Source organism: Nerophis ophidion, linkage group LG26 (genome assembly GCF_033978795.1).
Source record: "Nerophis ophidion isolate RoL-2023_Sa linkage group LG26, RoL_Noph_v1.0, whole genome shotgun sequence".
NCBI classification, from domain to species: domain Eukaryota; kingdom Metazoa; phylum Chordata; class Actinopteri; order Syngnathiformes; family Syngnathidae; genus Nerophis; species Nerophis ophidion.
The window spans coordinates 18,236,437-18,251,132 of record NC_084636.1 but is presented as its reverse complement, the minus strand read 5'-3'; the positions used below and the strand labels follow the sequence as shown (position 1 = coordinate 18,251,132).

The window sequence follows — 14,696 nt, the reverse complement described above, 5'->3', positions numbered from 1 at the left end:
ATCGTCCTGTCCCCTTAGCAGAAAAACAGCCCCAAAGCATGATGTTTCCATCCCCATGCTTCACAGTAGGTGTGGTGTTCTTGGGATGCAACTTAGTATTCTTCTTCCTCCAAACACGACAAGTTGAGTTTATACCAATGTGGATACATGGATGATACAGCAGAGGATTGGGAGAATGTCATGTGGTCAGATTAAACCAAAATAGAACTTTTTGGTATAAACTCAACTCGTCGTGTTTGGAGGAAGAAGAATACTGAGTTGCAGCCCAAGAACACCGAACCTACTGTGAAGCATGGGGGTGGAAACATCATGCTTTGGGGCATTTTTTCTGCTAAGGGGACAGGACGATTGATCCGTGTTAGGGAAAGAATGAATGGGGCCATGTATCGTGAGATTTTAAGCCAAAACCTCCTTCCATCAGTGACAGCTTTGAATTGTTGACCAAATACTTATTTTCCACCATAATTGACAAATAAATTGTTTAAAATTCCTACAATGTGAATTCCTGGATTTTTTTCACATTCTGTCTTTCACAGTTGAAGTGTACCTATGATGAAAATTACATACCTCTGTCATCATTTTAAGTGGGAGAACTTGCACAATCGGTGGCTGACTAAATACTTTTTTGCCCCACTGTATAACAGCCATCAACCTCCATGTTAAATTTAAATTTCAAAAAATCATTTGATGGGTAAATTCCTTTAATAATGTTATAATTGTATTTCTTTAATTTCGGGAAGAATTGGGTATGTAATATATCTTGTCCTTATTTTCCTTAGTTCAACTTTTGTAAACTCCTTCAGGATATATTGTCTATGGACAGTACCCTGAAAATATTATTTCACTAGAACTGCCCTCATATATTTGTTGGAGCATTTTTCATTACAGAAATGAACGTATTCATTATGAAGGTTTCTCAGACAAGGGGTAGTATTTGAAAATAAAACATCCTGAGTCACCACAGATTTTAAGGATAGAGGTATTGCTTTGGTAATCTTTTGAAAACGATTTTTTTGAACAACACTATTGATATTTTCAAAACATTTTTGCATCAGTAAAGTAACTGTCTATAAAATGTCTGACAGAACAAATACAGTTGTGTGGGAGTTCAGCAGCCTAACAGCCTGGTGGTGAAAGCTGTTGGTGAGTCTGGTGGTGCGAGAGCGGAGGCTCTTGTATCTTCTTCCAGAGGGAAGGAGGCTGAACAGGTTGTGTGCAGGGTGGCTTGCGTCACTCACAATTGTGAGTGCTTTGCGAGTGAGGCGAGTGGTGTATAAGTTCTGAAGAGATGGGAGTGGTGCACCAATGATTTTCCCAGCTGTTTTCACGATGCGCTGCAGGTCTCTTCTGTTGTATTGAGTGTAGCTCCCGCCCCACACAGTGATGCAGCTAGAAAGGATGCTTTCAATGGTGCCTCTGTAAAAAGTGGTCAGGATGGGTGGTGGAGCACTTGCCCGCTTTAGTTTTCGCATTACGCCAAACAGCGCAGAGACAAGCAGCAAAACTTCTGGAAAAAAGTAATTTGGAGTGATGAGACCAAAATTTAACTTTTTGGCCACTCGACCATGCAGCCCATTTTTCTTCAAGTGCCTCCTTATTGTGCATCTTGAAACAGCGCCACCACAATTTTTCAGAGAGTCCTGTATTTCAGCTGAAGTTATTAGTGGATTTTTCTTTGCATCTCAAACAATTTTCCTGGCAGATGTGGCTGAAATCTTTGATGGTCTACCTGAATCCCTCATTTTCCACTTCTTAATCAGCGTTTGAACACTGCTGATTGGCATTCTCAATTCCTTGGATACCTTTTTATACCCCCTTCCTGTTTTATGCAGTTCAATGACCTTTTCTCACAGATCCTTTCACAATTATTTTGCCTTCCCCATGACTCAGAATCCAGAAACATCTGTGCAGCACTGTATGAAATATGCAATGGTCTGTCAGAAGCCCAGGAACTCACTGACCTTTTATACACACACATTAATTACAAACAAACAGGTCACAGGTGAGGATTGGAACCTTGATTAGCCATTCAAACCTGTTTGTGTCAACTTTTGTGCAAGTTATCAGATCAAAGTCACTGGGGTATGTAAACTTTTGATCAGGATCATTTGGGTACTTTCTTTTGTCATTTTGATTTAGAAATGGTTTTATTGTTTGCCAATAAATAGCTTCACACAACCATTAAACATGAGTGGAAAAAAGATTTCTCTGTTATCATTCATATTTTCTGAAGAATGGCCAAGAAATCATACATTCTCCCAGAGTATGGAAACTTATGAGCACAACTGTACATACAGAGTTTCATTCTTCTATATATGGACGCCACTATAACCACGCCCCCAACCACGCCTCCGCCCCGCCCCCACCTCCCGATTGATTGATTGATTGATACTTTTATTAGTAGATTGCACAGTACAGTACATATTCCATACAATTGACCACTAAATGGTAACACCCGAATAAGTTTTTCAACTTGTTTAAGTCGGGGTCCACGTTAATCAATTCATGGTAATGTAACAAACAGTTCAGGGTGTCCCAAGTTTACAGAGAGTGAGGAGGAGTTTTGTCCTTTCAGAGTTGCCGTAGGGGTGGTGACGTAGTGTGTGTGTTGTTGTGGAGAGAGAGTTAACAAGTAGTACACATTAAAGAAGCGGTGACTACCGGACCTGATCTAATGTCTCCCGTTTATTATTTTATTCTATAACTACACTGTATAGGCGAACCCAGGACACTCGGCTACATTGGTGGCAGCGGTGGGATACTTTTAACCGCTGTGTTGAAAAAAAAAGTTTTACACAGGACACGTGAGTTCACAGTTAGCTGCACCAGTATAGTTAGCTGCTAAGCTTCCCGGCTATTTTTTTTTTCGGACATGTGGTGTGGCGACGAGGATCCTTTTAAGCCCGGCAGCTTGTTTGATAGACACTCACAAGCCATGAATGTCAAAGTGGATTTACCCGCCCCTTTCAGCGGCGACGGGAGCCAGAGTTTTCTCAGCTGGGCAAGGCAGTTGGAAGTAGCCGTTAGCGCGACGGCGGGAGCCGGCCGCGGCTGCGATGAGGAGCTAGTGAGGATTCTCCCGACTCGTCTCAGTAAGTCAGCTTTTCTGCTGTGGGACAGTCTCCCGGATGGGACTAAATCAGACTATGCTGCAGTGAAAGAGAGACTGGGGGCAGCTTTTGGGCAAAGACAATTAATGGAACGCTTCCGGGCCAGCCTATCTGCCCGGGTGCGTGCTCCAGGGGAGAGCTTGGAGGTCTTTGCTGCAGACGTGAGCCGGCTGGTCACAGAGGCGTTCCCGGATTATGGAGCCATCGCGCAGAGAGAGGAGAAGTTTCGGCGCTTTCTGGCCGGTCTAGACCCGGCGTTGAAGGCCAAGTGTCTTGAGCTGGGAGCGACTGACCTGGAGGAGGCTCTGCAAGTGGCGGAGCGATGTGAGAATGCCAGAGTGGCTCTACAGAGAGACTGTTTGAGTACCTACACTGCAGTGGGCCCCTCTGTGCAGTCTGTATCAACGTCTGACAGCCTGCAGAGAGCCGTGGAGAAATTAACAGATGAAATGTATGCCATGAAAAGTGAAATAAAAGAGATGTATGAGGAAAACCAAAGACTGAAAGCGCGCAGCATGGACACAAGGGGACAGAGGCCCCGTTCGTCTTCGGGGGGGCATTGTAGCTGTAACTGCGGAGAAAGAGGATGCCAGCTGAGATTCAACAGAGAGGGACACCGTGGCCGCTCCCCCGATCGGGACCAGTTCCCGTCCCAAGGGGGCTTCCCGTCACGGGGTTATCGATCGGACCCCACTAGGCTGCCGGGAGGCAGGAGCCCTAGTCCGGGCTGGCGCGCCCGGCGTGAAGAAGAGCCCAGGAGACGTGGCGTGCATTTTCTGCCACAGGAGCGTAATACAGACGTCAACCATCAGGGAAACGGTCAGTAGCTGGTGTTGTGCCCCAAACACCAGCCACTCGGACTGAGGGCCCCGTAGGTCAAGACTTTTTCAATGACACTACTAGCATGAAAGGTAATAACCATCCAACTTCTTTTGTAAGGGGTGTGGTTGAAGGTACAGAAGCCTTCATGTTAGTCGATTCAGGGGCCACTGTGTCACTAATTAGTGCTGATTTCCGCAAGTCAGTCCCGGCACTGAGAAACAGACCCCTGAAAAGGAACTATGTTGATACACGTGCAGTGAATGGACAGATGCTGGACACACTGGGTACTATTGAGGTCACCTTCCGTCTGGGCCCTACATGCTGGCAGCACACCTTTTATGTACTGAGAGATTCCACCCAGTGTGTCTTGCTCGGACTGGATTTTCTTAGCAGGAATCATGCATTACTGGACTTAAGAAGGGGTGTTTTACAATTATGGGAAATTACTGTCCCCCTGCTCTGGGATCAGGAATTAGTCCCACAATGTTGTAACGTGTCACTAGCTGATGTCCGAATCATTCCCCCGTTAAGCGAGACTTTAGTGCCGGTAGACATTCTCTCGTCTGCGGGGACGGGCCGACTTATCACAAACTTTGAGGGTTATCTGGAGCCTAACATTCCAGAAACAACAGGACTAATAGTGGCCCATTCAGTGAACACTGTGAGGGGCGGGGTGACTCTGGTCCGCATCCTCAACCCTACAGGGGAAGCGGTGGAACTTAAACGGGGGCTGCACCTGGGGGAATTTTACCCGGTGGCAGAAAGTGACATTTTAATACCCCCATGTGCCCCTATCTGTAGTACAGCCACCCCGACAGCTCCTGCAGGTCTTATCTCCTTGGAGGAGTCTCCTATTTCCACAGAGCAAAGAGCTGAGCTGGTGGGACTGCTACAGGAGTTCATGGATGTGTTCAACGTGTCAGGGAAAAACACGGGCAAGTGCACCCAAGTCAAACACCAAATCCGAACTGGAGACCACAACCCCATCAAGCAACGCGCTTACCGTGCATCTCCTGAAAAACGTGCAGAGATTGAACGTCAGGTGGCTGAGTTGCTGGCGGACGGACTGGTGGAAGAGAGCTGCAGTCCCTGGGCATCCCCTGTGGTGCTAGTGAGGAAAAAAGGGGGACAATGGAGGTTCTGCATCGACTATCGTCGGCTCAACGCAGTGACCATTAAAGACTCACACCCCCTCCCCCGAGTGGATGATAGCCTGGACGCGCTGGCTGGTTCCGTCTGGTTCAGCACACTTGACTTTTCAAATGGCTACTGGCAGGTTGAAGTAGCTGAGGAGGACCGAGAGAAAACAGCGTTCACTACCGGCAGAGGCTTGTATCAGTGGCGGGCCATGCCTATGGGTCTGACGAACTCTCCGGCCACCTTTCAGCGCATGATGGAGCTCATCTTGAGGGGTCTGCCTTGGCACATTTGTATGGTGTACTTGGACGATATATTAATTTATAGCCGTACCTTTGAGGACCACCTCGTACACCTGGAGGAAGTCCTGTCCAGAATTCAGTTAGCGGGTCTAAAGCTAAATCCCAGAAAGTGCCACTTTGCCCGGGACCACGTGGTATTTCTCGGCCATGTGGTCTCTAGATGTGGTCTCCTGCCCGACCCAAGAAACACTGATAAGGTGAGAACATGGCCAACCCCCCGTACCCCCTCAGAGGTCAGGGCCTTTGTGGGCCTGTGCTCCTATTATAGGAGATTTGTGAGTAATTTTTCACAACATGCTGCACCACTGAATCACCTGGCAGGGAAAAATGTACCCTTTGAATGGTCAGCTGACTGCGATGCTGCTTTCACTCACCTCAAGCAAGTACTCACCTCCTCACCAGTGGTTACACTGCCTAACTTTTCCCTTCCTTTTAAAGTGTACACGGACGCTTCTAAGGATGCTGTTGGAGCAGTGCTGGCCCAGGAGGATGGTGGTCGGGAGAGAGTAGTAGCCTACGCCAGCCAGGCCCTCACACACACGAAGAAAAGATGGTCTACGTTTGGCAGAGAACTATGGGCTGTCGTGTGGGCGGTGCGTGAGTTTAAACACTATGTGGGGATGTCGGCGTTCTCCATCATCACTGACCATCGCCCTCTTTTGGGTCTCAGACACATGGCTATTGATAATGACCCCACCGGACGAAGAAGCAGGTGGGTGCTGGAGCTGGATCCGTTCGACTGGACCATGGTGCACAAAGATGGCTCCCGCCATAAAAACGCTGACGCACTGTCCCGTCGGCCGGCAACCCCTGATCCCGTTGAGCTAGACGCTACAGCAGCAGGACTGCACACGGTGGCTTCCGTGGGGGCATCGGATGGCTGCCCGTCCGCGGACGGAGAGCAGGCAGACCTGGCTTCTCGATATTCTCTTTGTGGTGCTGAGGGAGAATTGCAGTCACTACAGCGTCAGGACACAGACATTTTTACGGTGCTGGCTTGGCTGGAACAGGGCGTTCCCCGTCGGCCTCGCGTGCTCCCCCGCGGGTCTTCCGCCGGGGTAAGGAATTTATGGACTGAGTTTCACCGGCTGTCAGTTAAGGAGGGATTGTTGTGTCGTACGTCACCGCCTGCAACCGTGGGAGAGCCGCAAATTCAAGTTGTGGTTCCCGCCTCCATAGTGCCGGAGCTTCTACAACAGTTACATGGGGGGCCGGCCGCTGCCCATTTTTCCGCGGAACGTGTGTGGGAAAAGGCCCGGCAATCTTACTACTGGCCCTTCATGCTGAGGGACATCCGGCGGTGGTGTGAGCAGTGCAGAGCGTGTCAGACCCGCCGGTGCCCGGTCCCCGGGCCAAGGGCTCCCATGGGGGGATCCCATGTTTGTCGCCCCCTCCAGAGGGTGGCCATGGACATTTTGGAGTTGCCCTTAACGTCACAGGGGAACAGATATGTTCTAGTGGTGGAGGACTACTTCACTAAGTTTGTTACACTGTATGCACTGCCCAACCAAACAGCTCACACTGTCGCTCGCTGCCTGTTTGAGGACTATGTTTTGGTGCAGGGTGTCCCCGAAATCCTGCATAGCGATCAGGGTCGCCAGTTCGAAGCAGAAGTCACCCAGAGGCTGTGCCAGTTGCTTGGAATAAAAAAGACACGCACCACTGCCTATAATCCCAAATCTGATGGCATGGTGGAGCGTCATAATCGGACTTTGATCGACCAGTTAGCTAAAATGTTGATTTCGCACGGGGGTGAGTGGGACACATATATGAAGCAGGTCGCCTTTGCATACAACACGTCTAAGCACGCCAGCACCCGGTTCACCCCCTTTTACCTCATGCACGGGCGTGAGGCCCGGGTTCCTGCAGAGACATTGCTGCCCTCTAGTGTCCTGGATTCTCGGGGCTCGGGGATCCTGACGGACTATGTGTCAGTTATGGCTGAACGGCTGGAGTCGGCCTTCAGTGCAGCCAGGCTTAATTCAGTGGAGGCTCATGAGAGACAGAGACTGTATTATAACGAAAAGAGCTGTCATCGGGCACACAAAGAGGGCGCGTTGGTGTGGCTGAATAACCCTACTGAAAGCCGTACTAAACTGGCGCCACATTGGAAGGGCCCGTATCGGGTGATGCAGGTGCTGGTCTCTGGAGGGGAAGCGGGCTTGACATACCGCATCATCAACCCTCTGGACCTGATGGAGCGAGCCCAAGTAGTGCATCATGACAGACTGAAGCCGTACACGTTGCCTTTGCCTGCACAGGAGGTGCCTTCCTCTCCGTTAGCACTTGGGAGCTTGCCTACTGTGGAGGCTTCACCGCTTCCCCAGGTCCCACAGTGCGGGGAGTTGGACAATGGACTGCGGGGGAATTCTTTAGGGTTTAGGCCCGGACTATCTCGCAGGGGGCGAGTGGTGCGACCTCCTTTGCATCTGCAAGATTTTTGCACGTTTTGAGGGGCCAGTGTTCTATCCTATGCAATACTGTTGATCAGTTAAAAAAAAAAAAAAAAAAAAAAAAAATGTTACTTTATGTGTGCATTAAGATGGTGAATTTTTTTCTTCTCTGTTCTATTTCCCCTTGTTTGTTACCTATTTTGTTTGTAATGAAACGGGGACGTTTCTAATTGAGGGGGGGACGTATGTAACAAACAGTTCAGGGTGTCCCAAGTTTACAGAGAGTGAGGAGGAGTTTTGTCCTTTCAGAGTTGCCGTAGGGGTGGTGACGTAGTGTGTGTGTTGTTGTGGAGAGAGAGTTAACAAGTAGTACACATTAAAGAAGCGGTGACTACCGGACCTGATCTAATGTCTCCCGTTTATTATTTTATTCTATAACTACACTGTATAGGCGAACCCAGGACACTCGGCTACAGTAAATTGGAGGTCTCAAGGTTGGCAAGTATGCTTTTGAGTGAATGAGTGAGAATGAGTGGGGGAGGGAGCGTTTTTAGGTTGCTTCACTAAATGTAAGTGTATTTTGTGTTTTTATGTTGATTTAATAAAAAAATAAAAAAAAATAAAAAAACAAGTGCGCTTTTTCCTTTTTCTACGTCCGAGGACTGTATCTTATTTTGAAAACCGGATGTGGCTTCACCTAGTGTTCCGGTAGTCTTCGGAAAAACAGGAAAACAATGGTGGTCTGCTCAGAGTAATCAAAGAGTTTGTTGTATGTCTTTAGAGTGACACTTTTACTTAGCTTCAAAGAGATACGAGGCTCGACTAAAGTACGATTCAATGAAAACAGTCGCCGAGCAGATTTTTACGTGACAGCCGGGCCATTTCCGTTCATTTTACCATAACGGCATAAGTAGGTGCGCACGCAGAATAATCAGGTGCGCGTTAAGTGTGGAAATGTACCGCGGCGCTGCAAAGTTGCCACAGTAGAGGTACACGCAAACTTTGCATTCCACTGAAGACGGCGGTGGGGGGGAGATGGCGCGGCGGTGCGACAGTGCCACGTCTGCTTTCCGCGCAGAAATGAAGACATACACCCGTGGAGTGGCCGCGGTGTTCCTAATAAGCCAATGCCTGCTGTTCGCCTCCACTGCGGAGGCCGGACTCTACACGGCGTCCGACCAACTTATCCTGCTCTCTCCGGACAACGTCAAGACAGTTTTGGTGAACTCCAGCACGACTGTGGTGGTGGAGTTCTTCGCGTCGTGGTGCGGACACTGCATCGCCTTCTCGCCGGTTTACAAAAGGCTGGCAAGAGACATTAAAGGTAAGCGTCAAAGATGAGGTCTTTAAGAGACTTCGGCATCAACATCAACAACACACTACAGTAATGTTACTGTAATATTACCAATGTTGCTGTAATATTACTACCTCCACTTTATGTCCACTGGTGTTTGACATTGACTTTGAGTTGGAGTTTATTTCAGGGGTGTCAAACTCACTTTAGATGGGGGGCCCCATTGAGAAAAATCTGCTCCCAAGTGGGCCGGACTGGGAAAATCCCAGCATGATAACTTAAAAATAACTTCAGATTGTTTTCTTTGTTTAAAGGACTACTGAAATGAGATTTTCTTATTCAGGTCCATTCTATGTGTCATACTTGATCATTTCGCGATATTGCCATATTTTTGCTGAAAGGATTTAGTAGAGAACATCAACGATAATGTTCGCAACTTTTGGTCGCTAATAAAAAAGCCTTGCCTTTACCGGAAGTAGCAGACGGTGTGCGCGTGACGTCACGGGCTGTAGGGGCTCCTCACATCCTCACATTGTTTATAATCATAGCCTCCAGCAGCAAGAGCTATTCGGACCGAGAAAACAACAATTTCCCCAATTATTTGAGCGAGGATGAAAGATTTGTGGATGAGGAAAGTTAGAGTGAGGCACTAAAAAAAAAAAAAGTTACGGCTCCGGGCGACGGCAGTAGTAGTGTTTCAGATGTAATTAGACACATTTACAAGGATAATTCTCGAAAATCCCTTGTTTTAATAGTGTTTTAGTGAGATTCTAAAGTCATACCTGAAAGTCGGATGGCTGCGGTGAACGCCAGTGTCTCAGGGAGAAGTCAATGGTGGAGCCAAGATCACAGCTGCCTTTTTGACAGCTACAGGAGGAGGTCCCATAATCCACTGAAGTCTCCGGTAAGAGTTGACTTAATATCACAATTTTCCCATCCAAAAACTTGCTGGTTGACGTAGAGAAACATGTTCGCTTGACCGCTCTGTGTTAAAGCTTCACAACCAAGAAACACCGGCTGTGTCTCGGTGTTAAAGGCTTTCCACCAACAGAATTCTTATTTGTAGTCCTTATTATTAATTGAAGAAATTGCAAAAGATTCAGCAACACAGATGTCCAAAATACTGCGTAATTATGCAATGAAAAGAGACGTCTTTTAGCCGTGTGTGGTGCTGGGCTAATATGTCCGGTACAACCCGAGACGTCGACAAGAAACTCCGCAGGAAATTTAAAATTGTAATTTAGTAAACTAAAGCGGCCGTATTGGCATGTGTTGCAATGTTAATATTTCATCATTGATATATAAACTATCAGACTGCGTGGTCGGTAGCAGTGGGTTTCAGTAGGCCTTTAAAAATAGAACATGCACATTGTGAAAAGTTATAATAATGTTTTTATTTTTGTATTTTACACTTACAAGTTGCGGTTAATAGTATTCTATTTTTATTTGTCGTTATTTATACTTTCTGAATACACTTTTTTATAATGTTCATCAGTCAACTCACTGGTGTTAATTTTCAATCTATCAAGATAAAAAAATTATAGGATGTTATTTGTGCAGTTTGCTAGTTTTCCTCGACTGGTGCAGTAACATGTGGTTTATTTTATTTTTTTTACATATAGCATCATCTTCTAAGGCAGGGGTGTCAAACTCAAATACAGAGTGAGCCAAAATTTAAAACTGAGCAAAGCCGCGGGCCAAGGTTGAACAAATTAACCTTTTAATAGGGACCAAAAGAAGTTTTGCATTGAATATTGAACAAGCAAGGCTTATATAACTTTATAGTGACATGCAAAATAGAGTCTCAAATAATAATAACAATAATCCAAAAATATCAATGGCATATCAAATAAAATTTTAATACAAATTGAATGCCTCTTTTCTATTTGCACCCTTCTGAGGTAAATATCAAAATCAACTTTTTCCGCAGGCCAATAATAAATTTGAAAGTAAAATAACAATAAGGAATGAATCAAATATTCAAGCCTTGAAGTAGCAAGAGAAACTGCATGAATAAAATGTTAATTATTGCTCAGTTTGCTACACTGATTTGCTTTAACAACGCTTATACAACTTAATAGTGCAAAATCAACTTTCAAAAAACAAACGAAAAAAAAATCACAGAAATAAAATTGAAATAAAAAATGTAATGCCTCTTTTCTATTTGCAGTCTTCTGAGGTAAATATCAACATTAACCTTTTCCACAAGCTAATAAATTTGAAAATAAAATAACAATGAGGTGGTTGGGGGTGGGGGGTAGCGGGGTTTGGTGGTAGCGGGGGTGTATATTGTAGCGTCCCGGAAGAGTTAGTGCTGCAAAGTGTTCTGGGTATTTGTTCTGTTGTGTTTAGGTGCGGTTCTCCCGAAATGTGTTTGTCATTCTTGTTTGGTGTGAGTTCACAATGTGGCGCATATTTGTAACAGTGTTAAAGTTGTTTATACGGCGACCCTCAGTGTGACCTGTATGAGTGTTGACCAAGTATGCTTGCATTCACTTGTGTGTGTGTCTGTGCGTGTGTGTGTGTACAAGCCGCATATACTATGTGACTTGGCCGGCACACTGTATATACAGAGGAAAAATAGCCGTAACGACGGGTTGTGGAGAACGCTTAAAGGCACGACTCCAATATTGTTGTCCGAGGAGAAATTGGGGAGAATGGTTGCCCCGTTAATATTTTCGGGAGGGGCACTGAACTTCGGGAGTCTCCCGGGAAAATCAGGAGGGTTGGCAAGTATGAGTATAAGCGGTGAATGCGGTGTTACAGCGGCACTGCCGCTGTATAGTACCGGCGGGCCAGCTCTAATGTTAATTTGATATTGCTTCAAGGGCCAAATGAAATTACACGGCGGGCCAAATTTGGCCCACGGGCCAGAGTTTGACACTCATGTTCTAAGGTAAACATAATTGCTAGATGTGGGGCCACATGGAGAAAAATCTACTCCCAAGTGGGCCGGACTGGTAAAATCAAGGCACGATATCTTGAAAATTAAGACGACTACAGATTGTTTTCTTTGTTTAAAAATAGAACAAGCACATTCTGAAAATGCACAAATAATAATGTTTTCGTTTTGTTTTTTTATACTTACATGTTGCGGTTAATAGTATTCTATCTTTATTTGTCGTTATTTATACTTTCTGAATAAATCATGTTATAATGTTCATCAGTCAACCCACTGGTGTTAATTTTCAATCTATCAATATGAAAAAAAATATTATTTATAAAGTTATTTATATAGTTTGCTCATTTTCCTTGACTGGTGCACTAACGTGGTTTATTTATTTTTTTACTTGTGTAGCATCATCTACAAAGATAAAAAGAATTGCTAGATGGGGGTCCACATGGAGTAAAATCTACTCCGGAATGTGGGCCAGTCTGGTAAAATCATGGCACACTGACTTAAAAATAAGGCCAACTTCAGATTGTTTTCTTTGTTTAAAAATAGAATAAGCACATACTGCAAATTTACAATAACAATGTTTTAAAAAAAAAAAAAAGTTTACACTTACATGTTGCGGTTAATAGTATTCCACCTTTATTTGTCGTTATTTATACTTTCTAAAAAAATTATGTGAAAATGTTAATCAGTTAACTCATTGGTGTTAATTTTCAATCTATCAAGATAAAAATAATACCAAAATCAAATTACAGGTTGTTATTTATGTAGTTTGCTCATTTGCCTCGACTGGTGCACTAACATCATGTGTTGTTGTTTTTTTAACTACAGTAATCGAATTAGTTACTATGGTAATCTAATTAGTTACTATGGTAATCTAATTAGTTACTATGGTAATCTAAGTCACAGCAGCTCAGACGAGGCACCAAGCAGTGTGGGTGGGGAGCGTTTCCACAGAGTGTTTAAGGAGATTTTTACAACAAAGTTCTAAACCTCATTGCTATATAAAATATATCAGATTGTATCTGGGTGTTTTTTTACCCTTTGCGTTCATATTTCGCTATGTTTGTTGCATTTTTGTTGCGTTTCGCTTAATTGTAAAATATGTGGATGGAGAGGGTGTGACGTTCATATGTTGTCAATATTTAGTGTTTTATCGTTCATGTACAGTTTGGCAAAAAAGTATTTAGTCAGCCACCGATTGTGCAAGTTCTCCCACTTAAAATGATGACAGAGGTCTGTAATTTTCATCATAGGTACACTTCAACTGTGAAAGACAGAATGTGGAAAAAAAAATCCGGGAATTCACATTGTAGGAATTTAAAAAAATGTATTTGTATATTATGGTGTAAAATAAGTATTTGGTCAACCATTCAAAGCTCTCACTGATGGAAGGAGGTTTTGGCTCAAAATCTTACGATACATGGCCCCATTCATTCTTTCCTTAACACGGATCAATCGTTCTGTCCCCTTAGCAGAAAAACAGCCCCAAAGCATGATGTTTCCACCCCCATGCTTCACAGTAGTTATGGTGTTCTTGGGCTGCAACTCAGTATTCTTCTTCCTCCAAACATGACGAGTTGAGTTTATACCAAAAATTTCTATTTTGGTTTCATCTGACCACATGACATTCTCCCAATCCTTGGCTGTATCATCCATGTGCTCTCTGGCAAACTTCAGGCGGGCCTGGACATGCACTGGCTTAAGCAGGGGGACAGGTCTGGCACTGCAGGATTTGATTCCCTGTCGGCGTAGTGTGTTACTGATGGTAACCTTTGTTGCTTTGGTCCCAGCTCTCTGCAGGTCATTCACCAGGTCCCCCCGTGTGGTCCTGGGATTTTTGCTCACGGTTCTCATGATCATTTTGACCCCACGGGGTGAGATCTTGTGTAGAGCTCCAGATTTAGGGAGATTATCAGTGGATAATTGCTCCCACAGTTGATTTTTTCACACCAAGCTGCTTGCCTATTGTAGATCCACTCTTCCCAGTCTGGTGCAGGTCTACAATTATTTTCATGGTGTCCTTCGACAGCTCTTTGGTCTTGGCCATAGTGGAGTTTGGAGTCTGACTGTTTGAGGCTGTGGACAGGTGTCTTTTATACAGATAAGGAGTTCAATCAAGTGCTATTAATACAGGTAACGAGTGGAGGACAGAAGAGCTTCTTAAAGAAGAAGTTACAGGTCTGTGAGAGCCAGAGATCTTCCTTGTTTGAAGTGACAAAATACTTATTTTCCACCATAATTTGCAAATAAAATCTTTAAAATTCCTACAATGTGAATTCCCGGTACATTCTGGGTGTCTCCATTCAGTAAAAACATTTTAAAATGTAATTCCGTTTTTAAGGCGGTCTGTCGCAACTTTTTTTTAGCATTCAATCAGACATTATTGTGAAGTTTTGTTTAAGTGTTCCTAAAGTTAGATATAATGGCCCCCAGAAAAAAAAATGTTCAATCTAAATTTGGCCCCTGAGTCAAAATATTTGCTCAGGCCTGCATTAGATGGAGCTCGTGCACCACAGTTTGAGAATCACTGCTGTAAAGCTAACAAACCGTGCTTTTGTAGTTCTGCTCTTCTTTAGTACTATTGCTGCTATTAATTACTTTTGGTGCTTTTGGTATTTGTTCCGTTTGTCTCCCCAGTTTCTCTTTTAACCCAGTTGGTTATACGGCATATGGCTGCCTCACACTGGTCCTGTTCAAGTTTTCCTCATCACTATAGTTTTTTTTATGTAAACCAAATCC

At 44.7% G+C, this 14,696-nt stretch overlaps 1 protein-coding gene across 1 annotated transcript in view; it reads left to right on the top strand.

The window, feature by feature from the left end:
* The first annotated feature begins 8,459 nt into the window (after positions 1-8,459).
* Positions 8,460-14,696, top strand: part of qsox1 (quiescin Q6 sulfhydryl oxidase 1) — a 74,451-nt gene continuing 68,214 nt past the window's right edge. Inside the window, exon 1 of the mRNA XM_061888892.1 lies at positions 8,460-9,088. Within this exon, the coding sequence (XP_061744876.1) occupies positions 8,800-9,088 (289 nt within the window). The 5' untranslated portion in view covers positions 8,460-8,799. The remainder of the gene's footprint in view (positions 9,089-14,696) is intronic.